The sequence below is a fragment of the Physcomitrium patens genome, chromosome 10, assembly GCF_059467195.1.
Source record: "Physcomitrium patens ecotype Gransden chromosome 10, ASM5946719v1, whole genome shotgun sequence".
NCBI lineage: Eukaryota > Viridiplantae > Streptophyta > Bryopsida > Funariales > Funariaceae > Physcomitrium > Physcomitrium patens.
The window spans coordinates 9,408,438-9,433,730 of record NC_143419.1 but is presented as its reverse complement, the minus strand read 5'-3'; the positions used below and the strand labels follow the sequence as shown (position 1 = coordinate 9,433,730).

The 25,293-nt window shown below is 42.6% G+C and overlaps 2 protein-coding genes across 5 annotated transcripts; one reads left to right on the top strand and one right to left on the bottom strand.

The window, feature by feature from the left end:
- Nucleotides 1-4,642: 4,642 nt before the first annotated feature.
- LOC112288038 (histone H2AX) lies at nucleotides 4,643-6,943 on the bottom strand. Of its 3 annotated transcripts, none has more exons than XM_073536806.2 (3): nucleotides 6,841-6,943; nucleotides 5,691-5,943; nucleotides 4,643-5,227 (listed from the first exon to the last, which is right to left on the bottom strand). In XM_073536806.2, exons 2-3 carry the CDS (start codon nucleotides 5,886-5,888, stop codon nucleotides 5,003-5,005), a joined length of 423 nt encoding a protein of 140 aa, XP_073392907.1. In that variant the 5' UTR covers nucleotides 5,889-5,943; nucleotides 6,841-6,943; the 3' UTR covers nucleotides 4,643-5,002. The 3 variants fall into 3 exon arrangements, with proteins under 3 accessions (XP_073392907.1, XP_024387585.1, XP_024387584.1); XM_024531817.3 differs by lacking the exon at nucleotides 6,841-6,943 and adding an exon at nucleotides 6,570-6,734; XM_024531816.3 differs by lacking the exon at nucleotides 6,841-6,943 and adding an exon at nucleotides 6,697-6,734.
- A 1,204-nt stretch (nucleotides 6,944-8,147) lies between these two features.
- Nucleotides 8,148-24,961, top strand: LOC112288036 (uncharacterized). 2 transcript variants are annotated; one of them, XM_024531809.3, is made up of 26 exons: nucleotides 8,148-10,958; nucleotides 11,652-11,727; nucleotides 12,016-12,138; nucleotides 12,494-12,737; nucleotides 13,087-13,593; nucleotides 13,711-13,899; nucleotides 14,074-14,388; nucleotides 14,621-15,277; nucleotides 15,440-15,836; nucleotides 16,000-16,142; nucleotides 16,315-16,506; nucleotides 16,930-17,115; nucleotides 17,367-17,918; nucleotides 18,051-18,110; nucleotides 18,342-18,462; nucleotides 18,656-18,863; nucleotides 19,122-19,557; nucleotides 19,903-20,370; nucleotides 20,653-20,769; nucleotides 20,914-21,035; nucleotides 21,296-22,193; nucleotides 22,316-22,570; nucleotides 22,686-22,871; nucleotides 23,073-23,414; nucleotides 23,646-23,817; nucleotides 23,927-24,961. In XM_024531809.3, the coding sequence occupies exons 1-26, from the start codon at nucleotides 8,276-8,278 to the stop codon at nucleotides 24,505-24,507; spliced, it is 10,230 nt and encodes a 3,409-aa protein (XP_024387577.1). In that variant the 5' UTR covers nucleotides 8,148-8,275; the 3' UTR covers nucleotides 24,508-24,961. The 2 variants fall into 2 exon arrangements, with proteins under 2 accessions (XP_024387577.1, XP_024387575.1); XM_024531807.3 differs by having other exon boundaries at nucleotides 18,647-18,863.
- The last annotated feature ends 332 nt before the right edge of the window (nucleotides 24,962-25,293 follow it).

The following is a 25,293-nucleotide window of genomic DNA, read 5'->3' as shown; positions in this document are numbered from 1 at the left end:
TGCATTTTTTTTTATCTACATTGTAATGGTTGCTTCTTAATTTTATGATAAAAAACAGAGAATTTTGAGGAAATTTTCTTGTGATTGTCAAACTATTTAGCTTATACAAAAATTGCATTTTCCCTTATTGACAAATTTCTAGTTACTAATTAATCCATATTTCAGCGCAAGATGAACCTAAAACTAAATCAAGATGGATTTAAATTCAGTATAATATATCTAAACCCAAAATTTCAAAACATAGGTTAGAATACATTTATTTAATATAAGAAGATAAATTTCTTGTTTGTGCTGTAATAATGCAAAATCACAAGAATTGCTTGGATTTAGCAGTTTGCACAAACAAATGCAAGTATAAAAATTATAGCTGTAACTTTCAAAATTACAAATAAAGAAAATATTAATAAAAAAGTATAATTGATAAGATGCATATATATTTTTTTTAATATCAAATAATCTCTATGTTTAAAGTTACTTCTTCTTCTTCTTTATTTTCCTGACCTAGAAGCATCTACATCCACTGAGCTTGGCCAAATTGAGATGTGCCCACTTCACTTCATCTTTATGAGACCATGACTCAATATATATATATATATATATTTTTTTTTTTTCATTTTTTTTTTTTTTTTTTTAATTTTAGATTTGCTAGTTTTGGCACTGTTGGAAATGCTAGAAGCCATTTTCTTGGATCACAACTCACACCCTCCAGTTTATAAATATGTAATCGAGTTCAAATTTTCATCCTTCTTTATATATATATATATATATATATATATATATATGTTCACAGTGTTTCCTTGTTATAATATCATTCATTGCAAGAAAAAGAATTAACTGTTAGAGGTGGCTCATTGAAGACAAAAAAAAACCATTCTTGTCAAGGCCCTTGATTATGTTATCCTTAGTGGCCATATGGCCTTGCTTCACCCAATCGTGTATGATTTTGTAACCCTACCAGTCACTTTACTTGAGTCTCGAGTATTTTGTCACCTGTACCCAACTACCCCTCCAGGTTAGCAGCTTTCCATTCACCCTCGCTTAGTAGCTAAGTCAGACGATCCTACCTCTTTCTTAGCGTCTTGGACCCTAGCGCCGACATCTATCCTCCGACACCCGGGACCAAGGTTACTTCTTGGTGAGAGGGGCTTCAACTTTACCCCCTCCCAGTGTTAGTCGTCCTAGAGTGCCTTTGCGCTCTGGCCAACACCCTATCCGTATTTGGAGCCAATCCAAGCATCTTGTGACATCCTTATGCCACGGCGGGGCCAAGGAAGTCCTCATGTGCCTTAAGCTCATGCGACCTCCCCAAGTCATCATCTCCAAGTGCCACTCCGAGTCACCTAGGTGACTTGTTCTTCTTTATGGGTCTTACTCACAATCACTACCTTATAGTGATTCCTTTTACGTGAGTCATCCCTTAGCCCACACTTTAGGAAGGTGACATTCTCCCTCACTTTAAACGTTAATGTCTGCATTAACATTGGTGTGTTAAGTCTCTTATTTATAATCCTTTACAATGGACTTTTTGTTCTTGTGAAGTTGCCACACTTCACTTGGCGCTTATACCTTTTTTGTGTGTGTGTGTGTGTGTGGAAGAATCATTGTTTGTCACTTCTTCCCCTTTTTCTTCTTTCAGTTCCATTAGCTTTGTTTCCCTTCCAAAGCCCTGATCCAACCAGGTGTGCAATGAGCGATTGTCGACTCTCAGGTCTGCACCAAGACTCACCTTGCCTTGGTTCTTGTATTCCTTTCGGACGCAAGGAGCAACTCTCATGCATAGTTTTCACTAATCACAAGTTAATCCCAATAAGGCCGGATTCACAATCTCACCCCCGTCTCGAGTGAGGTCTCTTACTTTACTTCGAGAGCTGACTTAGCGGCACGCCTCCTTGCGGTAACTTCCACTAACTTCACTCTTCTACTCAACCACATGTCCAACCAAGATATTGGTTTCACATTATTAGCTTTCTTACTTATATTGTTGTGTTGATGAGTGGCTTGTTTTCTCCCACTTTGAGAGAACAATGTCTTCATCGTTTCGGAGTCTTTCTCTTAATATCTCGCTTCTCATTGTTAGTACCACACATTCTCACTTCATAGGCCGCGATGAGTGATTTCACATGCTTGAGGTAACTGGCTGATATCCATTGGTATTCCATCATTAGAAACCCTTCAAAGGTGCATTGATATACTAGACCTTGTTTCAATCTTTTCTTACCTACTATTCCATTAACTTGTCCCATTTTCTTGTCCCAAACTTTGTATGAAGGCTCTGGCCTTAATACTTGCTCTGGGTGGAGCTCGTCCTTATTCGGTGTGAATTTCTTCAATACTGATACATGGAATACATGGTGGAACCTGCCCTTCTTTGGAATATCAATAAGGTATACATCCTTATGCAACACCTTGATCACCTTGTAAGGTCCTGCCCATCTTTGTACCCACTTGTATGACAAAGAATTGAGAATCGATAAGTTTGTGGTATTTAATCATATCATGTCTCCTACTTGGTGCACAACATTGCATCGGTGCTTATCCGCCACTTGCTTTTATTTCTTCTGAGTGCACTCCAGAAAGTAGGTTGCCCTCTTCTATATGTGTTCTCTTTTGGAGACTCACATTGCCGCTTCCTTAGAAAAGAATGTGGATGAGAAATCCTCATCCTTCTTTGCTAATACTAGGTTAGTAGGCTTTAATGCATCAAACTCATGAGCCACTTTGAATGGGCTCATGCCAATACTTGTTGAGTAGGTGGTGTTGTAGCAAAATTCAACTTACGATAAAACATCCATCTAGTCTCCGTGATCTGTCGCTATATAGTTTCTCAGGTACATGTTGAGAATAGCGTTCATGCGTTCGGTTTGATCATCTCCTTGAGGATGGAATGTAGTTGTCAAAATGAGCTTGGTTCCTGACCTCCTCATTAAGTACTGCCAAATGGTAGTCAAGAACTCAGCATCTCAATTGCTCACTATGTTCTCTAGATATCCCATTTTGCATATCCTGTGTTTATAGAAGAGTCACGCTGTGACTTCACTGCCATCGCCCTACTTTGTTGGGATGAACCTTGCTTGCTTGCTAAACCTATCAACCACCACAAAGATGACATCATATCGTTGCACTATTGATAAGGATGTCATCAAGTCCATTGAAAGACACTTATATGGTGCTTTCGGGATGGGTAGAGGGTTTATCAATCCCATTGTCTTTTGAGTGCTAGCCTTATTCATTTGTCATTTGGCACAAAAAGAGACATATTTCTCCACATCTCCTTTGAGATTCGGCCAATAATAACTTTTGGACAACTCCTTAGTTGTCACTAGTACTCCACAGTGTCCCGCTTTGAGCATATTGTGGAACTCCCTCATCATTTTCTTCTTTAGGTTCCCTTCGGGAAGATATAATCTACTTTGCTTGTAATAGATCAGCTCATTGACTCTTTTGACTATCTTCAGTCTAGGGAACTTAGAAGACAATGCCTTCTTTGAGACTAGCTTGTAGTCAAACATCTTGTTTAACTCAATAGCTTCTTCATCCTCTTCGTATATGTCTTTGACTTCCATCTCCAAAGGAGTGTCATTCTTGCTTGAGGTCAAGGCTAACAAGGTCATGAGTTCCTCCTTCCTACTCAATGCATCTGGCACTAAGTTTTCACATCTCGGTTTGTGAATGAGGACTACATTCATAGAGACTATCACATCATACCACCTTAGTTCTTTAGGCTTGTGCTTTAGTCTCAAAATATTTGAATGATATATTGTTAGTAAAGACCTTTGTCTCTCTGCCACCCAAATAATGTCTCCATACTTCAAGGCAATGGACAACTGCAAAGAGTTCCTTCTCGTAGGTGGGCCACCTTAGTTGGCTACCCATGAGTTTTCTACTCTCATATGCAATGGGCCTTCCCTTTTGCATCAACACTCTTCCAATTGCAAAACCACTAGCATCCGTGTGCACTTCAAAATCCTTGTCAAAGTTTGGATACCTTAGGACTTCAAAAAATCAAATGCCAATGTTTATTACCTATCAATTAGTAAGAGTCAATGAAATTAGATTAATTATTAGAAATCAAAAGGTTAGTAGCTATATATCGTGAAACAAAATTGCTTCCCAAAGTTATAATTAATTATTGTGAGTTATTATTATTTTTTTTGGAAGGGGGGTTACTCAATGAAGGGAACACTATATATGTGCAAAGTAAAAATGAGGTCAACTCACCCTGGTGTATAACTATGCTAAATATACATGTATATGTATACAAAGTAAAAATGAGCTCAACTCTTGTCTTTCATTTGTTCTTCTGTATATACATAAATAGACATGAACGTTGAGTAAAGCGATCAAGGAAGGCATCCATCAATGTCCTTGATGTGCTGTAATTTCGTAGACATAATGTTCCATGCACGTACTTGATGAATGTCGATGGTCTGATCGGAGGATTGAAGGACGTTAACAGAGCACGAGGGTGCAACAGTGAACGACATTGGAAGACTTCAGAGTTTGGCACAAACCTGATTCAAACCCACGAGACTGGGGCATGCTATGCACAGAAAACCACATTAGTTTCTCAAATTTTGAAAAGAAGCTTTCCAGGACTCCAAGGGGCAAGCAAGATTATGGTCCTCCGCCATTTAGACATACATCGCTAAGGTGTGCGTCAATTGAAAATCGAGTCACATTACAAAAATGACTTCTTTATACGGCAGTATGAGTGGCAGATTGCCACACAAAGCGGTAAAGAAGACAAGTTCAATCCAAAAACTTGTAAAAGTTGCCACGTCTACTACAGTTCAAGCAGAAGCAGCATGCCATGCACACTCGCGACACAGATTCCTACGCTTCAGCGGGGTTAAGTAAATTGGAGCCTTCAGAAGCCGATGAGCCCAAACACAATAATTGTGTGATGTCGAAGTTCCCAGAAAAAAGACCATTGCCATTTTTTCGTGCATTCTCCAAATTGAGGGAGAAAAAGCGACGGAGCTATGTACAAACTAGGGTAGCTCTAAAACTCCTGCGAGATGCTTCCACCAATGTCCTTGCCGCCCTTACCAGTCTTCTTCGGCAATAGAATTGTGTGAATGTTGGGCAGGACACCACCGGCGGCAATTGTGACAGTGCCCAACAACTTGCTTAACTCCTCGTCGTTTCTCACTGCCAGCTGGATGTGGCGGGGTACAATGCGATTCTTCTTGTTATCTCTGGCGGCATTTCCTGCTAATTCAAGTACCTGCACAAATGTATGGATCGCCAGAAACAGACCACGAACAAACTGAAACCACTTAGCCGCTTTTCAGGCGCAGTGCTGCTCGCGAAGTGGAGACAGAAGCTTAGCAGACACAACAAGAGGATGTAAATGGATTTCTGGATAACCTAATTCACGTAACGGTGAAAGGCCTGACACTAATCTCAGTAGCTCATTGTAGTTGACATAGTGTCATCGAGGAATCAAAGATCTTATAACAGCAACGTAAGTGCAGAAACATCGTTCAATGTGAATATATCGCAAAGACGTAACAGCGACACTCAGCGCAACAAGTGCTCCAAATCCCACCCGTAGTTACCGTTAAACGATCGTGCACTTGTTTCGTTTGTCTGTCATGATGAAAGTAAATAAGACTGTACAAGATGGACATATTCTACAAAACGCTAATGGGAATGGTGCAAGTCCAGAATTGAAAAAGAATGATCACCTCGGCCGCTAAATATTCCAGCACTGCGGCTAGGTAGACAGGTGCACCAGCTCCCACACGTTCGGCGTATTTACCAGCCTTCAAAAACCTAGCAATTCTTCCTACCGGAAATTGAAGACCGGCCTTCTGTGACCGAGAAGTAGATTTCGAGGCCTTAGACTTCCCGCGGCCTCCGGCGGTTGCAGCTGGAGAACTCATGGTTGCAAATGGCACCCACACACTTTCACGGACAAATATATTTGAAGGCGCCTCTCTGCTCAAGACAATCCGGTTCAAAAATTAGTACAACAATGCTATGCAACTTAGTCAACCCACTTCGATCACAAGAAAAGCACGACATACTGCTCGTCTTCAATCAGACCATGAGATATGCTAACCAGACAGGGCATAAACGACATCTGAGGCACCAATCAAAGGGAAACGGAAAGCTTATTACGTGTGAGGTTCTCAGGCAGCGAAAGAATGCCAGTTCCAAGAAATGTAAGTGATTTTTTACTATTCCACGCCACAAGCTCACAGACATTTCACAGAAACTAACACTCACTTCCAGCATGAACAGGAAGCTAGTACTGACGGCAGGCACCAGGCCGTGCGAACTATGCATCATCCTCCAACATACCTTATCAAACACACACGTATAACAAGAACCGACTCTTCGCATTCACACATGCAAATTCATCCCCACAAAAAAACAATTGCACTACCCTAAACCCAATTCAAACCAGCCACAATAGATTTCCACACATCAATGACAACAGAGATCTCGGACCATGCACTTGTTAGAATGAGCTCTTCGAAAACAACTCCCCAAAATTGATCGAGAAACAATTTACTTCAAAACAAACACAAAAAAAACTGAGACGGGCTGGCAGGACACACCTCCAGAAGGAAATCCAAGAGCTGCAAATCCTATTAAGTCATATCAAAATCATTGTCTCTGACACCACGAAACTAACATAAACAACACAAAAGATTCGAAATGGGAAAGGTAAATGGGAGGACGCACCTTCGGTGTTGACGAAGAAAGGGTGCAGCGAAGGCAGCAAGAGAGAGATGGACAGCAGAAAGACGTTGGGACTATAAAGTATGTGGGGGGGGGGGGGGGGGGGGGGGGGCTACCAGGCCACAACTGGAGGGTGAATAAGGTTACCTCAGTGTTCGTTACGTGTCATCCAACATGGCTAGCTCCTTCATCTCAGTCAGTGTGAGTTGTCAGTTGGGGCAGATTTAGGGCTTGTAGGTGCTGGAACCCCGGAGAAGCTCGGAAATCCAATGCAAAAATGATATGCTTCGGGGAAGTGAACTGGGCCTGTAGAACCAGATGAATATTATCGCATGGTCTGTGACTAAGGGCGCGGTTCATGTGCCCAGTTCCCACGGTATCAGTGGGGTGAATTGCTGATCGACAACTCGGAACGGATGCTTTACGCAAACTGCGAAAAATTCGAGTGGTGCTGGACAAAGAGAGCTCACTACAGATTACTGGCACGCCTAGAAATTTTTGTATTGGCGAGCGTGAGGGGAAGCGATTAGTTCGGCCTGGATTACTATTGGATTTTCGTCGCTGGGTTTTTGTGATGGTGTTTTAGTTTGCGGAGGTGAGTCTTGTCGCTTCTTGCCAGAGGATTTCATTCTGATCTCGGTTTGTTGGAGAGTGTAGCTGGGGAGAAACAGTCGACTTCATGTACAAACGCAGTCATTTGATTGTTTTCACCTTGCTGACGATGAGACGGTCTTTTTCTTTTTCTGTCTCGCATCTCTTTTCGGGAGGTGTAGATCATGGGAATTCGAGTAGCTTATCTTCGTGAAACGTGCCTGAGCCTACATAAAACACAAGGGATTTGAGATTTGAGGGCAAACCCGTGTAACCTGGCGTATCTTGAGGGTCCCGAATCTCACTTCCTTTGCGTTCTATTAACATGTGATTAAGCGTGTAGGGCGCCTAGAGATCTGAGGGATTCTCCTCGGAGTCTAGTTTACTAGTTTTCTTGTCAGCGTCTCGGTTGTGGCAGGTAACGTTAGTACGCGTTAACATGTGTCTTTCGGTGTCTAGAGAAGGGAATAAGGATAATAGGGTTTTGGAGATAAGGCCTTGGTTTAGGAGTTGCGACCATCTGCAAATTGTCAATGATGAAAATAATCGCGAATATAATGATTCTGACAAATACTTTTTCCTTTTGATCACTTGTAATTTTCGTACCTTGATAGTAGGAGAATTGAATGAGTGAAAAAGTTTGTAATCATGCTTGTGTTCCTGTTCCCTTCCTCAAACAAGTTACCCTGGACTGATATGAGTATATAGACATTTTCAATGCTCTTTTCGAGTACTAGGTTCGCGAGTGCGTCAATTAAGTAATCTATTTCTGCAAGGTGCGACTCCTTTTACAAATGGAGATTGCCATTTACCTCAAATAGTTTCTGACGCTTGCTTTGTATGCCGAATGTGGCTTTCAGATTGTAGGAGTTGATGACAGACGGCGTATATGGGACTGTTTTATTCTCTCACAGCATTCCTATGTTCAGGAAATTGACAGTCCGACTTGGATGTCAGTGTGATTCCATCGATCCCACACCTTGGTGTGCCAATGGGTCAGTTAGATGGAATGCAACAAGAGGAGGGAGGTCCTGTGGCCTTGCTTAGACTTCATAACTGGGCCAGTACACCTCTTCCTATTTCCCTCTTCAATTTTGGTGCTCTTTCATCCTCCCGAGCACGCCTTGCTCTTCTCTCCCACAAACAGCAGGCTGTAATTGTACCTCTCGTTCCCAGAAAACATGAAGAAGCTGCGACGTGCTCAGAATCTTTGGTTTCCTCACCGCTGCGCAGCTTGGCATCCCCAGCATCCACATCCATTGGATCCTCTGAAGTTTATTCTGCAGGGGCACAGATCGAAGCTCCTTCCACTCCCCATCATTCATTGCGTTCCGAGAGCCATGAATCAAGGACCACTCCGTCTTCCGAGTTTCGGTTTTCTTTAGGACCACAATTCACACCCTATGGAACTCCTGCATTTGTTCCCAGGCGCCTGTCCAGTACATTTCATGGAAACTCCGTTGTCCAACCTCATCCAGCCACTCCTTACTTCACTCCATCTGCTTCCACTCCTCTTTGTACTTCCTCCCCGACGTCGTTACAACAGGCCTCAGCGCCAAGCTTTGTTGTGAAGTCCAACGGAGCAACTAAGCTATCTTCTTCTTTTAGTATAATTGATGGTATTGACTGCTTCGCATGGGCATGCTGCGGGGACGAGTCTGCTGCGAATTTAGAAGCTAGACCCTTCAACGACATACTTTTTACAGCAGGGAGAGATGGTTTGGTACTTCATGCTTTCCGCAATTATGATGGTGAGGGAGTTAGCACGGTGGACCACACATCAGATAATGGTGGACAATTGCGACTGGACTCGAGGGAGACTGAAGATGGTGACAAGAAGGGTAAATGGCGGAATTGGAAAGAGCAGGAAGAAATCAAAGACTCTGTTGATGATCGTGGCAAAAGAAAACTATGCTTTCGAGACGATAACAATACTAATACAGATGATTTAAGCAGCGAAGGAGTGGTACCGAGCGTTGGCATAGTTGGCGGGTCTTCATTTCAGTCCTTCATCGTAAATGGGCAACTCGAGCCTTTGAAGGACGAGTTGCATATGGAGTTTCTCAAACATCAACCTTGGCCTGCATTAGCCGAGTGTATCTCATTCTCCATGTCCTATTCATCTCCTTCCTTTTCACTCCTTAGTAAGTTTGCACAAGCAACCACCCAAAGTGCACAGGTTCCAGGAGAGTCTGGCTGTAATACACCAGAGCAGGATTTACAGATTGTAAGGTTGCTGTCCAGTCCTATCCAGAACCTTGTAGCACTTATACTGGTGGAGAAGTCTGCAGTGCATGTTCCAGAAGACGAAATAGTGGCAGGGGAAAAACTTACAGTTGGATCAACAACGAGGGAATTCAAATCTCTTGATGATTTTAGTGCTGTGATTACAGGGGTTTATTGTCAGGAATTGAAGGTCCTTTCGCGCATCCTTTCCCATGACACAAGAGCAGGGCTCACGAGAAATGTACCATGGACAGATTTTCAGCTATCCGACAGTGTTTTTGTAGCCTTGAAAGAAGATGGAATGGTTTTTTTGTGGAATTTATTTGCAGGAACTTTTATTACGAAAATTGATATCCCGCAATTCTGTAGAGTAGATTTAAAGATCGAACACGGGAAGAAGTCTTTTGAGACGCCATTTGGCGAAGACCATGAATTTAAGCATGCCACGAGTGAGGGCGTTGCACCTCAAGAGACTCTCGAGGGTTTAACGACAACTGTTGGAGGTTCTGATGTTGGAGCCAAGAACCGGTTCTACCAAGTTACGGTAACTGCTGACTCTTCATTGTTAGCAATTAGTGATGCTAATGGGATTATATCTTTAGTCTCTATTGATGATTACTTTGCAAGCGATACGTTCATTTCGTCAGAAACTCCTGGGAATCGAGGTGCTGAGTGCCACGCTACGAAGCCATTGACCATTTATGAAGTAGCGGGATCAGATATAGGTGGCGCAAATCATGGAAGTGCTATTCCATACCGAAATTGGAATAATTGGTCATTTGAGGGTGGAAATTCTGGCACTGGCACGTCTTTCAAGCATGAGGCATGTCACTCGTCTTTGCCTACCTTTGTGAAAAACAGCTTTAGCAACTGTGCTCTGGGAGCAAGTGGTTTTACATCCAGGGACCGTGTCACCCAATACCAGATTCGAGGATTAGGCCTGGTCCATACACAATCGCAGCCTCTGAGAAGGTTATTCGTGCCCAACGAGCCTTCGAGGGGATTGCTTGGGATGGCTTTGAGTCCATACAGCATCACGTGTGCTGTACTTAACACTTTCGACAAGTTCATTTTTTCTCAGCATGGATTGCGCATTAAACATGGACTATTAGATGAGTCTCAAATGAACGACAATGAAGGCTTCTCTAAGTTTCAAAGTGAATTCTCCTTAGGCGACGTTTTGATGTTCAGCTCTCAAGGGTGTTTATATATTATATCTCAAACAGGGCTACATGTAGTTCTTCCTCCTGTGGCAAGTCAACAACATCAATTGCCAGGTACTAAGTGGCGAAGTGGAATAGGAATGAAAAATGGGTCAAGGAAATGGGACTGTTTGCTGCCTCTAGAAAGCCTCAAACCCGTTCCTCGGCAGTGGCAGACAGAAGTGTTGGACAGGTGCCTTGTCTTCAACAGCGTGAAGGAGGCAGAACAATTGTGCTTGGAGAACGGTGAGCATCTCAATACGACTAACTAAGCTGCTTGAGCCTGTGATATTGTGGTTTATTTTATACTGCTTGTTAGGATTACTGTGTGAATCCCATTTGGTTTGTTTACATGTTTCGATGTAGTATTCGTTTAATTCTTCTTATTCCACCACCGTGTGAAATCCAACAGCCTTTGAATGAAGGTAGTTTTAGTCTGGAAGGACATTTAACCTAGAACTTTTGTACCACGTTCCATCTAATCATTTTTAAAGGCTTATGTTTTAACACTAATCGAAACTGCTGTACTGAGATTGTTGTTGGATCCCTATAAGCGGGCATATAAGTAATTGGATACAAGGAGTTTCATTTTGACCTATTGGAACACAGTCTTTTCCATTGTGAATTTACAAGTAATATGTAATATCGGAGCACCGATGGACTAAATGGTGATGTCACCACAAGTCTAAGCTGAAAACTGTTGGCTAGAATGTGAACAAATTAGGAAGTCATGAATTCACTACCTCTGTGGATACTTATTTTGCTCGAGCTGATCTCTGACCCTGCAAACTTTTGAACTCCCAGCTAGACTAGGGAGAACTTGCAATTTCATTTGAAACTCATTTTTCGTTATGAGATCTGCTTTCATACTCCTCGATCCACCTGGTCTTAATTGAATCAACTTTTTGAATCTTTAACCACAAAGTTCGTGTTTTGTAGGATGGAGCATACAGCTTATGAGGTTTCGGAGATTGCAACTTGCTCTGGACTATGTTCAAGTGGATGAAGTAGAGGAGTAAGAATCTTCCTCTTTTGAAATGTTCATTATTCCAGTTTCTATGAAATGAAATGTCCGATCATCTTGATACTGTTTGACGCGTGTCCCCTCTTCTTTACTTTCTTGTTCTACCTCTCCGATGCTGTTACTTTTCTATTACATTGATCAGAAAGTCTGAGTTTCTTGTCTTCTGTCCTGGGAAATGCTGTCTCGTAAGTTCACCCCGGTAAGCAATGGAATATCGTTAGTCTGTGAGCAGTCGCGGTTCTCTAGTAGCTTAACTAGTTCTCAAAATGTGTGATCCAGGTCGTTGGAGGCTCTTGTGCAGGTTGGGGTTGCGGAAGCGGGAATACCACAGGTGCTACTTGCTGCTATTGAACTTATAGCTAATTCTTTTGGATCCGACAACGAGCTTGCCCAAGCCTGCAGGTGTTCTACTTTTCCTCTGACTCCCAATCTACATATCCTTAACTCTTTATTTTAACAACTAAACTGCGTTGGTCAGATAATCTGTGTCCTTGCTGTTGGAGGTCTAGTGGATTAATTTAGTTCATGGAATAAACCTCCCACCTATGTCTATCTTCCTGAAAAGGAAATAGGAATGCATTTAGTTCTTTGTGAAAGGGTAATGTTTATGAAGGGATAGTCTGTTTCAGGGCTGCCAGGTCCATTGTTCAACTTAAGCTTCATTCAAACTAACACCTTTTTCAAACCGTGTTGGGAGTACTTTTTATCCTAACAATTACTGGAAGTAGCTTGCTGAGTTGAGCTGTGATTATTGCAGGCTTCTTGAATTGGCAGCTAGATTCTCAACAAGGCTTATTCGATCTCATGGGGTTTGGGAGCGACAACGCTCCAGGTCTAGTAAAACAATAGTTCCTGCGTTGTCTGCACGATTCCCACCCAAGAACCTGTCTAATCTCAAGCCTGTAGATCATGTTAACGAACTTTCTCGACTGCTTGAGGTGATTCGAAGTGTACAGGGGCGATTACAGTCTAAACGCAATGGACCAAGTAGAAGCGTTAAGGTATCTTTTCTTTCCTTCATCGTCATTTGAAGCTCTAGGAACGTGCAAGAAATCGAAAGTATTGGACGTTTCTGAGTCTTAAACAGTGCAACGAACCCTCTGATATTAAACTAAGTGCTTCTGCGAAGTGTCTTTTAATCACTGCCTATATTACGTGTGTTATTAGGTATCTAGATTATTTGATTTTGTAAAAACGTTAATATAACGAGACAATATACCTAAAGTACTACTCTTTGGAATGTCTCGTAACGGTTCATCCTTCACACTATCTTAGTGCGGTTGTTTTGATGAATACGATTCCTATGTTCTTCAACAACCAGGGTGCTGGCTTGTTTTTGTGCTTGAACAGGCGGATGCGAGCAATGAAGCAGTTGCATCATCAGGAGATTTGCTTAGCAAAACAAAGCCAATCATTGAACTCCCCCCTGAAAATGCTGTGCAAAATGCTGAACTAGAGAATGTGCTTATCAATAAGGAGGAGCAACCTAAAATGCTTCTAGCCTCTGAAGATAGTGTCACTTCAGGTGCTTTAGTGCCGACAGGAATACTAGTTGGTTCTGGGAGTTCTTGGGGTGCCCCTACTGGTGGTTCCTTTGATGGAAAGATTAAACGAGGATCAGCGCCTGAAAGTGCTGGGGACATGTTTGCACGCTGGGAGAGTGAGGACGTGGATGCTGAAATTGTTGTACGAGATGCTTTACGCGCTGGACGTGTTCCTCTGGCTGTTGTACAGCTACATAAAATCCGGTCTAGGGAATATTTGAGTGGTTCTCATACCCAGCGGCCCCAGATGATTGATGTGTTTCAGGATGTTCAGGGAATCGGGCGAGGAATCGTGTACGAGTTGTTGTGCAAGGTAAACGTGTCATTAGTAGCCTGAAACCATATGATAGTGCATCATTACTCATGTTTGGGGACTTGTTTTACACAATGTGAAGCATCAATTGCTCATTTATGGCTTTTTCTGTTTCAGGGTAAAACAGCTCTGGCAATGGCAGCTTTGCGAAGGCTGGGTGAGGAGATTGACGTTGCTCTCTATGAGCTAGCATTCGGAACTGTTAGGCGAGGTCTTCGGAAGCAAATGAGGGCAGAGTTGCGGCGCAGTTCTAATCGTTTGGGTTCTCGGGACTCTCAACTCCTCGAAATCGTTGCATATTTAGAGGTAGCAGAGTGCTGTATCTTCTTAATTTATTGAATTTTTCTTGTCTCGCCCCGAAGTTGGTAGGTGTTATACGTTCAAGTGGTAAGGTTTCGAGATTTTTGGCATGATTTATTTGTTCTGACCATTATCTGGTTGAACGTGCTTGGCTGAAGATAGTGGCCTTTGTCTTGACAGGATCTCTATCCTATCAGCAGTTTTCGCAGCTCGTACCGCAGTAAGAAGATAAAATCTTCTAGCCATACTGTAGAGGTGCCTTCGTCAAATGAAGACGATGATCAATCATTACAATTAAGGTGCGGCAGTGGATTGGTTAGCCCATTTATCCTACGGTGTGGGGAGGTAGATGGAGTGGTCCTGGGGTCGTGGAATTATGCAGCTCCTCCTGAAGTTTCAGATGGTGCAGATGGGAATCAAGCAAACCCAGCTGCGGGGTACCTGGTAACGGCTGCTGTGTGGTTGCACGCTTGGGACGAGGTGACTGTAGACCGGGTAAGTGTTATCTCCTTTTTAAATGGCTCGAACGCTCTGGGATGCTTATAAAGTTTGCGTATTCAATTTCTCAGAAGATGCATTCTGGTGGGTTTCACTCTGCGTTGGTTGTATAACTATCTTTTTTATAAAATTTTCTTAGTTACATCATTGGCGAATGAATGTCGTTAATACGTAGTCATTTTTCCTTTACACAGGGTTTTCTCTGAGAATGTGGGAGGCGTTTTTGCAGGTAATATTGGATCAATCACTTGTCACTGAAGAACATAGATCTTGGGGTGCTCAGCTGGAATACCATGTTGTACACAACGACTGGTCCCAGGTCTCGGCCTTACTAGACGACATCCCTCATTCTGTTCTTGACGATGACGAACTACGAGTGCATCTTGATACAGATGAGGACGTTGAATATCTGCACGATGAATGCAAACATCCGGATCTAGATTTATCTGATGAGCAATCACCAAGAGCACAACATTGTGAAGAAATAATGTGCTGCATACCTAAGGTGCATATTTTGAGTATCAACATGCGGTCCATGTGCAGTGCTTGGTTATGGCACATGATGGAAGTGAAGCTTGCCAGAAGCCAGATATTCTTACGCACACATTGGCAAGGAACTTCTGAACTTGTGTCGTTGATAGCATCTGCCGGATTTCTTTTCCAACGTGGTTCTGGAAAGTCATCCGGCACCACTAGTAAACAACCATCATCTTTGATTGGGGTCCCTAGGAAGGAAACTGTTCACAAAGACACTGTTAAAGCACTGCATGAACTTGTGGTTCGGCATTGTGTGAAGTACTCACTTACCAATCTCTTGGAGCGATATCTGAATTACCACTCCCTAGCTCTCGTTAAAGGGTCCGTGGCTGATATGCAATCTGTTGTGGTAATACCCTAATTTCAATCTCTGCTTGATGTTCTTGAACTTTCTATTTTCTTACTTATACCCGTTAGTCAAATGCAATCAAGTGGCAGACGACATCTAGAATATGTCATTTTCTTTAAAAATAGTTAATGTTCATCTGATAGTGCACCCACTTGAGTGCAGGGGAATTGCAACTGGGCACAGTGGCTCCTTCTTTCACGCTTGAAAGGACGGGAGTACGATGCTTCTGTTGCGAATGCTTTTACTGTCTCTGGAAAAGATTTAACCTCTGGCCATGGGTCAGGAGATGGCGGCGGATTAAAATCTATGATGGGGGAAAGCAGTTTGTTGCAGAATAGAGAAATATTTGCAGTTGCAACCTTTATGTATGGACCCTTGCCTATTCAGAAGTGCTTAGTATTGGACAGTGTCAACAGGGAGGACCTCCGCCCATGGCAGTGTTTGATGGTGGATCTTCAACCTGGGCTTCAAAAATTTCCTACTCTGTACCACACCCTCTTCGCTGCATGTTATGGACACGATGCATGGAGTTTTGTTCGGCCTCTTGGACCCAAAACAGGTATACAGTCAATTAATGGTAGTCATTAAGTTCACAAGAACATAGGATGGCATATCTGCCTGCTTATTTCTAAATTTCTTATCCTCGAGGTGAGATGATTGCATGCAGTTTAGCTTGTATCCTTTTCTTCTTCTGATTCAAACTTTATTTGATGAACGTGAAGGAAGAAGTATGAAGGGTTTGTCTGGTTACTTGGAATGGCGAGAATCTATGTTCAGATCTGCAGCGGACGATACGTCATTGAGAGAATTATTGCCCCGTTGGCTACCAACAAGTGTCCGCCGTCTCCTCCAACTTGCTATTCAGGTCTCTGTTCTTAATGTTTGAGCTGACGCTGTGATCTTAGTCTATTCCTTATTTCGCTTATTTTTAGATAAGCTTAGTTTGAATAACAATTCTACTGCAATTTTGAAAGTCTTTACCAGTAGTGTCACGCTGATAAATGTTATCTATGAATTGCTTCTTCCATTGAAATCAGGGAGCTGTTGGAAAAAGTCATGTGGCTATTTCACAAGGAAATGATACAACACTTGGATCCGTGCCAGACACGGGCCCTAGAGAGCATGCAGCTCGAAGAGTAGGTATGGAGGTGGAAGAAGCCACCGTTTCAAATTGGGAAGAATCTACACAGATGACTATTAAGGGAGAGTTACACGCTGTTTCTCCGGAGGTCAGTTTGCGTTTATCTTGACGAATTGTATGGGTTTATAATGAACTTGATAAACATTGGGCTTTGTTGTGCTTATAAGAAAGGTTTTGATATCCTGATAGTTCTAGTTTTGGATATTTTGTAGCACATTTTGCGGTTGAACGCCCCGTCATTGAAAAAGTTTACTTCATACAAATTATTAGGATTCTAAGTCCCGCATTCAAGTCAATGAAACAAGATGTTTCTTTTTATAGCCTTGCTGAGGTATATAAAAAATGGTTATCTTTTGACACTTCACGGCGAACGTATGTTTTTTCGTTGTCGAAGTTTGAGCAGAACTATTTTTGCGCTTGAAAGCTGATGTATGTGTAAGCACAGCTTCTTCAAAATTAATATAATTTTTTAAAACTTATTAATGTGGTGTTTTCTTTTCTTGGCGCGTAGGAGGCTGGTATGGAGGCTGAGCTTCATCTTCGAAGGGGTCGTCCTCTTGCAGCATTCAACTCGCTTCTTTCCACGCGGCTGCATAACTCAGGCTCCTTCAACTTACAACTAGATCGGCAATCCTTTTATGACCCTCAAAACCTTTTATCAAATCTAACGGAAACTGAAGAATCCATTATTTCTTCGGTACGTTATTTTTTTTCGCAACCTTATGCCATTGAATTGCTAGACTTCTTATGTATATGCATAAAATCTTGCATGTTAATGTCTTTTTAGTCCGGACAGGGAGAGTAGAACTTCAGTCTAATCAACATTCTGTTGATCATCTTACCGAAGTCGTATACTTGATGTTGGATTCCTATATGCCATGGTTTATTCTCGTATTTTGTTTCATAGAAGTGGTTTCTCTAGTGTCTGACCTGAAGTAATACTCGCAGGTACTCCCTCTAGCTATCACAAGTTTTGAGAACATCAATGTGGTGGCCGCTTGTGTAACTTTCATAGAGCTTTGTGGCCTTTCAGCACAACTCCTGCAAGTGGATGTTGCAGTTCTTAGTCGTATATCCTTCTACATTAGAGACCAAGAGCATAAGGACGGTAGCCTGAATCTAGGATCGCAGGAAATTGCAGCTAATGAATATGCTAGAGCTGTTTTGATGAGATCTCTAGTTGAAGGGCTTGCAGAGGAGTACACTAATGCCGGCATCGGAATACTTAACGGCAAAGTAGTGGCGAATACAAGGCCTCGAGAGCCGTTGATGGCTATTTTGCGGCTACTTGAGAAGTCTAGTTTGAATCACGATGGCCTAAAGAAGCTAGAGAGCAATGCCGGAGCTTGGCTCATGAATGGAGTTGGTGATGGTGCTGAGTTAAGAACTGTGCAACGATCGATGAGTTCACGGTGGAGTCTTGTGACAGCTTTCTGTCGTGGACATCAGCTTCCTCTGAGTACAACTTATCTGGCAACAATAGCCAGATACAATGATTGGGTAATCACGTTTTTACTTGCCTTTCACGAGATACACTCTTCATGCCATGTATGCGTGGGACTGTTCTTAAGTAACACCTGCTTAGCGATTGCAAAAGAGCGAGACTGAGTAACATTGTTTTTGGTTTGACAGGTCGGATTTTTAGCAGAGGCTCAGATTGAAAGTTGCCCCCTAGATATCCTTGTTGATGTGGTAAGTTCTCTTCAACTTGCCAGGCTCATGTCAATGTTAAATGGCTTTTCAATCCATTTGCTTGCTCACATAGTCTAAGTTCTTTCTGTGATGGATGGACCTCGCCTCTGAGATCCAATCCTATATTGACTAATCTTTAGATCTGTGATTTCCATGTCTGATTTTTTTTCTTTTTTCTTTTTATCTTTGTTTCATAAGCGTCCGACTTGCTATTTCATTTATCATGGGCAGGCATCCAAAGAATTCGTAGATTTGCGTCTTCGCAGCCACATCTTGACTGTGCTAAAATGCCTACCTACGGCTTCACCAAAACCACCAACAACTTATGGAAACGTTTCGCACTTTTCATCAGGTTTTTGTCCAAACATACGTGGGTCCATGTGACACTCTTAGGGTTCTTATTCTCAACTATGGATGGTTTGGATGTTCTTGTTTCCGTAGTGTGGTGTCTTTCAAGCATTAGAAAATGTTGCCCATTATTTAATTGTTCAATGGCCTGGAATGTATTCGACTTGGATAGGTTAAATTTTTAGCAGGTTTTGCAGGTGAAACGCTGGCTACTTTTGAGAGTGATGCGCCACGAGAGTTATTTTTCATCTTAGCAGAGTGTGAGACAAAAAAACAAGCAGGTCGAGAACTCTTGTGCAGAGCCAAAGTTTTGCGATGGCCACTGCTCGCTATTGTGGCGTCGTGTTTTACTGATGTGACACCCTTATCATGCCTGACTACATGGCTGGAATTAACAGCTGCCAGGTCTGTTCAAAAGCGCAGTTTTTGCTTGTTTCTTTACATCTTCATCTGATTTTATTATTATAGTTATTTTTTAGAAATTTTGCCGTCTCGAAACCCCACTGAAAACATTCCATGTATTTCATAACATGAAGCAGGGACTCATATGCATTGTAATGAAATGAGCAGCAGTATTTGGATTATTTGGAGTTTCTTTTGTGAGCGAGTGGATTGATTGATGTTGGTCTACATTCAAAACTTAACGCGTATTGTATCTGTCAGGGAAACTTCTGCAATCCGGGTGAAAGATGTTTTCACTCAAGTTTCTGCTCCTGTGGGAGCTGCTGTGGAATCAACAAATGCTCAGCTTGAAAACAGTACCTGCGCAGTCGGATTTGACCGGAGAAACCCAAAGAGGCAGTGTTGCGTGTCATCATCAAATGATATAGTAGCAGCGAAAGAAGTCAAGAAACCCGCTGCTGAAATAGGTCCTCGGGAGGCAACCCTTAGACATACTACCAAGTTGGTAAATGAGGTTGGTGCTAGACAGAAGGATAAGGTAATCAACTCCTTTGGGTCAACCGCAGCTGAAGAACAGGAGTCTTTGGCAGCCATGGTGGCTGTTCTGTGCGAGCAGCAACGTTTTGTTCCCTTGCTTCGAGCGTTTGAGTTGTTTACACCTACATCACCGCTTTTGCCATTTATTCGATTCTTACAGGTCAGTTCAAAATATTGTTCATTTATTAAGATTTCTCTGGATGTATTAGTAAATCAGTTTTTTTTTGAGGAAATGTTTTTCATCCTCAAGATTTCAAACGTAACTCTCTGTGCATATTACAATGAAATTAGTACATCCCATGTGTTTATTAAGGGTTTCATCCAACCAAGTGAATAGTTTATTAAAATGAAACCCTTCTCTGCTATTCATTCCGGAGAATTGGATGATAAGAATGTCTGGTGATATGAGTTACTGGGTTATCTATGCAGACCATGTACTGAGATGTAAAATAACCACGTACGTTCTATCTAACCAAATCGTATGGTGAATTTTGGGCCAACGTAGGCTTTTGCTCAAATGCGTATTTCTGAAGCGGGGGCTCATTTGGCATCTTTCTCACACTGCCTTAAAGAGGATTATCGCAAGCAGCATAGCCAGTATTCTAGAAATACGAAGGGTAACACAGTATGGATTACAGCAGCGGCTGTGGCAGCTGCAGATGCCATGTTAGATGCATGCCCATCTTCGTATGAGCGCCGTTGCCTTTTGCAACTACTTTCAGCCGCAGATTTTGGGGATGGTGGCTTAGCAGCCATTCGATTCCGCAAATTATATTGGAAGATGCAATTGGCAGAGCCAGATTTACGTTCTGGATCAGGCTTGTTGGCTAATGCAAAGGATCTTGAGGATGATGTATTGCTTCAGGAGTTGGAGAAGAATGGTCAGTGGGAGGAAGCCCGGAGTTGGGCGGGACAGCTGGATCTCAGCTCACAACGCACCAGCTCTGCTCTTCATCATGTAACTGAGACTCAAGTTAGTACCTTAACCAAAAGCAGAATATTCAATAGATTTTGGTACTGTGTTTGTAGGACACAATTCCTGAACCATTTTTACCGCACCCAATGTTCCTGCTGAAGTATTGATTCCATCGAGTAGATAATTTGCACCTTCCATTCTCTGGCTCCTCGAAATACTGGGTGGAGTTTACTTGAATTCCTTTTGTCTTGTATCTAAATTTTTTCATAAAGTCACTATCATTTGTACTCTGTCACTACAATGGCTCGCTTTTAAGATTTATTTTTGCTCTCATGACAGGCAGAAGCAATGGTAGAGGAGTGGAAAGAGTTGCTGTGGGATGTGCCAGAGGAACATGCTGCTCTTTGGGGTCATTGTCAAGCACTTTTCATGAGGCACTCATATCCTCCGTTGCAGGTTAGTGCTTTATCAATTTAGCATGCACTGTCACTAATGTTACATCTTGGAGTATAAAACTCAGTATGATTTATAAGCATTTGAATTCCACATACGATGTGCATTGATCAGAACTGATGGAAACGGTTGGCATCGTGAACACAGGCAGGTTTGTTCTACTTGAAACATGCGAATGCAGTAGAAGGGCAGGTTCCAACCACAGAACTACATAGTATTCTCTTGCTAGCCCTCCAGTGGCTTAGTGGCTCGTTCAATAATTCCTCTCCGTAAATATCCTCCTTTCTTCTCCTTCATGTGGTTTAAGAGCATGCGTTTATTTCTGCATCTTGTCTTTTTCTTGTTGGAAGGTGAGAGAGGGAACGTTACATGAAAATGTTATACCTGTTAAGCTGTGGGGTATTGTGCTTCTTATTTCACTTTGATGTTTCACTTGATCACAATTGTTGATATCTAATTTTAAAATTTGAGTTCTGTGGGATCCGAAACCATGATCAAGAATGCTTACATGCAGCTGTTTTCCTGGCAGAGTCTATCCGTTGCATTTGTTGCATGAGCTAGAGATTCGAATATGGCTTCTTGCAGTTGAAGCTGAAGTGGAGGCACAAGCTGGTCGAGATCAGGAAACTATTCTGTTGGGGCGGTCTGGAGTGTTTAGCACCGTTGGACTTCGGAATGGAGAACTTGATTCTGGAAATCCTGTCGACCGTACAGCAAACGCTGTTGCAGCTGTTGACAGTCATTTGAGAAGGTTCAATACGAGGTCTCAAGCTGATATTGTAGCCGAAGAGAATGATCGTGCGTTGTCTCGTTCTCGAAGCATTCAAATTGGGGAGATTAGCAGCTCGCAGGGTGGGTCAGTTGCAAGGATGAAACGTAGAAGCAAGCAGTTAAGACGTTCACAAATGGACAATACGGAAGATGGTTCTCCTAGCTCTCCAGAAGAAAGTCGAAGAATTAGCATTGATCGTCATCATAGTTTTGATCGACGTGAAAGTATCAATCGCTCTAACAGCGGCGAGGATCGAGAGATTCTTAGCAGGCATCTCAGCCTTCCAGTTGACGAAGATCGGATTAGAGACCCACAAATTAACGACGGCCAGATGAACCTTTCAGAGGACCATGCTCCAATGCGCGATGTTGAAACAAGAGGGTGGGAAGAACGAGTTGGAGAAGGAGAAGTTGAAAGAGCAGTTTTAGCTCTGGTGGAAGTTGGCCAGATTACTGCAGCCAGACAGTTGCAGTTGAAGCTGGCTCCTACACATGTTCCTCTGGAGCTTCTTCTTGTTGAAGCTGCTCAGAAGATTGCAACTGTGTCTGTGCCTACAGCAAAGGGTTCTGTTCCTGCATTCCTTCATCCAACAGTGGTAGAATGTCTTCGTTCCTCTGGTATCTTTGAAACTTCTGATTCAGTTACTTCCATGCAGGTATATACTTCCCTTCATTTCGACTAATTGCTGTTCTACTCTTTGCATGAACGATAGATTTTAATGTGGTGTGGAATTTGATACTCAAGGTTTAAATGACTTCGATTTTGGTGACAATGCAGGTGTTGAAGGTATTGACAAATGCCTGTCCAGAGGGTTGTGGACGTGGTCATTGCCAAAGAATTGCTGCAGTGGCTCAAATCGGACATTTCTTGGGTCTCTCCTATACAGAAGCAACTTCAAAGACGCCTCCCCAACTACTGCAACTACTCTCACTTAAGGGAAAAGAAGCACTTCCTCAGGCTAAGTTGCTGGTAGACACTCACGTAATACAAGCACCAGCCATTGCAAGGATCCTAGCTGAATCCTACTTGAAGGTAACGTCTGGATAACTCCAAATTCTCTGTATTTTACCCGTTTGTTGATTTTTTATGAAGAATCTTCTAACGTGTGCAAGCTGCTTAATAGACTTTTTGATTTTGTGACTTTCAGGGACTTTTAGCAGCGCATCGTGGAGGTTTTATGGAGTCTTCATACAGAGAAGAAGGTCCGGCGCCGCTGCTGTGGAGGTCCTCTGATTTCAAATTATGGGCTCAGCTGTGTCCAGTTGAACCTGAAGTTGGACATGCACTAATGCGTTTGGTCATCAGTGGCCGTGAAATCCCACATTCGTGCGAGGTATCTGGAACGTCTGACCTATTCAGTTACTCAAGCACATCATGAAATAGCTCGTCCTCATGTGTTAATGTTGGCATGGAGAGTTTTGGTCAAAGATCGATGTTCTAAATTACGTTGCCATTCATCACATTCAATGTTGAAGTTAAATTGGTGAAGAAGGATTGTTCGAGATTTTCATAAGCCGGGTGAATTATGGTGCAGGTGGAGCTTATCATCTTGGCGCATCATTACTATGAAATATCTGCATGCTTAGACGGGATTGATGTATTAGTTTCCTTGGTTTCCGCACGTGTGGATTTATATGTTATGGAGGGCGAATTTGCTCTTCTTGCACGACTTGTCACGGGTATCAGCAACTTTCACAGACTCCGCTTCATACTGGATGTCTTAATCGAGCATGGTTCTTTGCAACTTCTTCTTCAGAAGAAACCATTCTTTGATCCAGCAATAGAAACTTCACCACTTTCTGTTCGTGGATTCTGTATGGCTGTACTTTCAGCCCTCAAGCGCTTTAATGTCAATGACCAGGATGCCTTGATACAGGTGTGTGCCCGATCTGACAAGTGGTTGCTTGGCAAGGACCTCTGTAAATATTGGTTTCTTTTTAACGTATTTGGTGTGTGGACTTAAAGTATGATTACGCATGGGTTCTGGTTTTAATGGATTTGGTTCTGGTGGATTTGAGCAGCATGTGTACATATTCCTTTTCAAGCCGCATTGACAAGTTCTTTTTATTAACAACTATGGGATGGATCTGCCGAGTGTGAAATACAGGTGTACAATCATTTCAATATGCCGCAGGAAATGGCTATTTTATTACTTATGCGGGCACGAAAATCTGTGGAGAAATGGGTAGACCATACTGACCCTGAACATTGTGAAGATGTGCTGGAATCAATGCGCTTGTACGTGGAGGCAGCGGAAGCATTTTCAAATATTTCTGCTGGTATGCATACTAGTCCTTAAAGCGCCGAACATTTGCATAACTGAAAAATTGCAGTATGTTGGTTTCACCTGACTCACTTGTACTTACCCTAAAGACTCGGTGTTCGCAGGCAGGAATACCAGTATGTGTTGTGCACAAGCGTCACTCATATCTCTTCAATTACGAATCCCGGAGCTAACGTGGCTTAATTTGTCGGAAACAAATGCAAGGCGTCGGCTGGTCGAACAGCCCCGCTTTCAAGAGGCTCTTATTGTGGCCGAGGCCTATGATCTCAATCAAACAGAAGAATGGGTGCCTGTATTATGGAATCAGATGTTACAGTCAGGTCGTATCGATCAATATTTATCAGACTTTGTTGCGTCTCTCCCCCTTCCATTCACCCTCCTTATGGAATTGGCCCGGTTCTATCGTGCGGAGGTCTCTGCACGAGGAGATCACTTGGATCATTATACTAAATGGCTTACTTCAGGTGGAGCTCCTCCAGGTGGCTCGACATATTTGGCCAAGTCCATGAGGTTTTTATTAAAACTTGTCCGAGATATTAAGTCGCGTGTTCAGCTGGCCACCGTTGCGACTGGGTTCTCTGATATTGTTGATGCTGGCATGCAAGCCCTAGATAAGGTGCCAGATTCTGCAGGGCCCTTAATCCTACGAAAAGGCCATGGCGGCACCTACATCCCTCTTATGTAGTATGATTTTGATTTGGTACACGTCTCCTACTATGACTTGATGAGTGGGCATTCAATACGATTTACAAGCATGACAAGCATTTTCTCAGCCTGACCACGGCTACAGATATTATTCAAGGCTGAAAACTTGAACTGATGTTTCACCAAGAGCAGCAGTGGTGGATACATGCACCGTGAGTCATGCAGGGATTGGATAAGCCCTTTGCCAATATATCACATTGCTGTTTTAGAATGGAAGGGCGAGGTTCCTATTAACTAGGCTTCCCACTCACGGGGTATTCTTGCGTCATTCATTTGCGATATTTACTTACACTAGTGAAAGTGTGTATATTAGTTGGGCTCCTTCGTAATAAGAAGCGAGGTGTGCATATCGGTGTTTGCAGATGTAGTTTCAGGATGCGACATTGAACTGTAAATGTTGTATCATTCATTATACCAGCATTGTATTCCTGTGACTTTTGCAGATGTGGGTGTATAATTTACCTCTCGTTCTGAAACGAAACTCTAACTCTTTTACTTATTGTTTCATTGCTTACGTAACGCTTGGTACTGACTGAGCAGCACAGGTGTCCAATGTGTCCAGCCATTCGAGAAACTCACCGTATCAGCAGACAGCTCAACAGACGACTTGGTGTGACTCAGGACCTGAGGAACCTCATGGATTTGCCAAGTGGTACAAGTGATCACCTCATGCAACTCCCTCACTATGGCCCATTTCAACCCCCAGGGGTATCCTACCTCATGCATTCGTAAGTTCTCTTGTTCATCAGCATTTTGGTTAAATGAT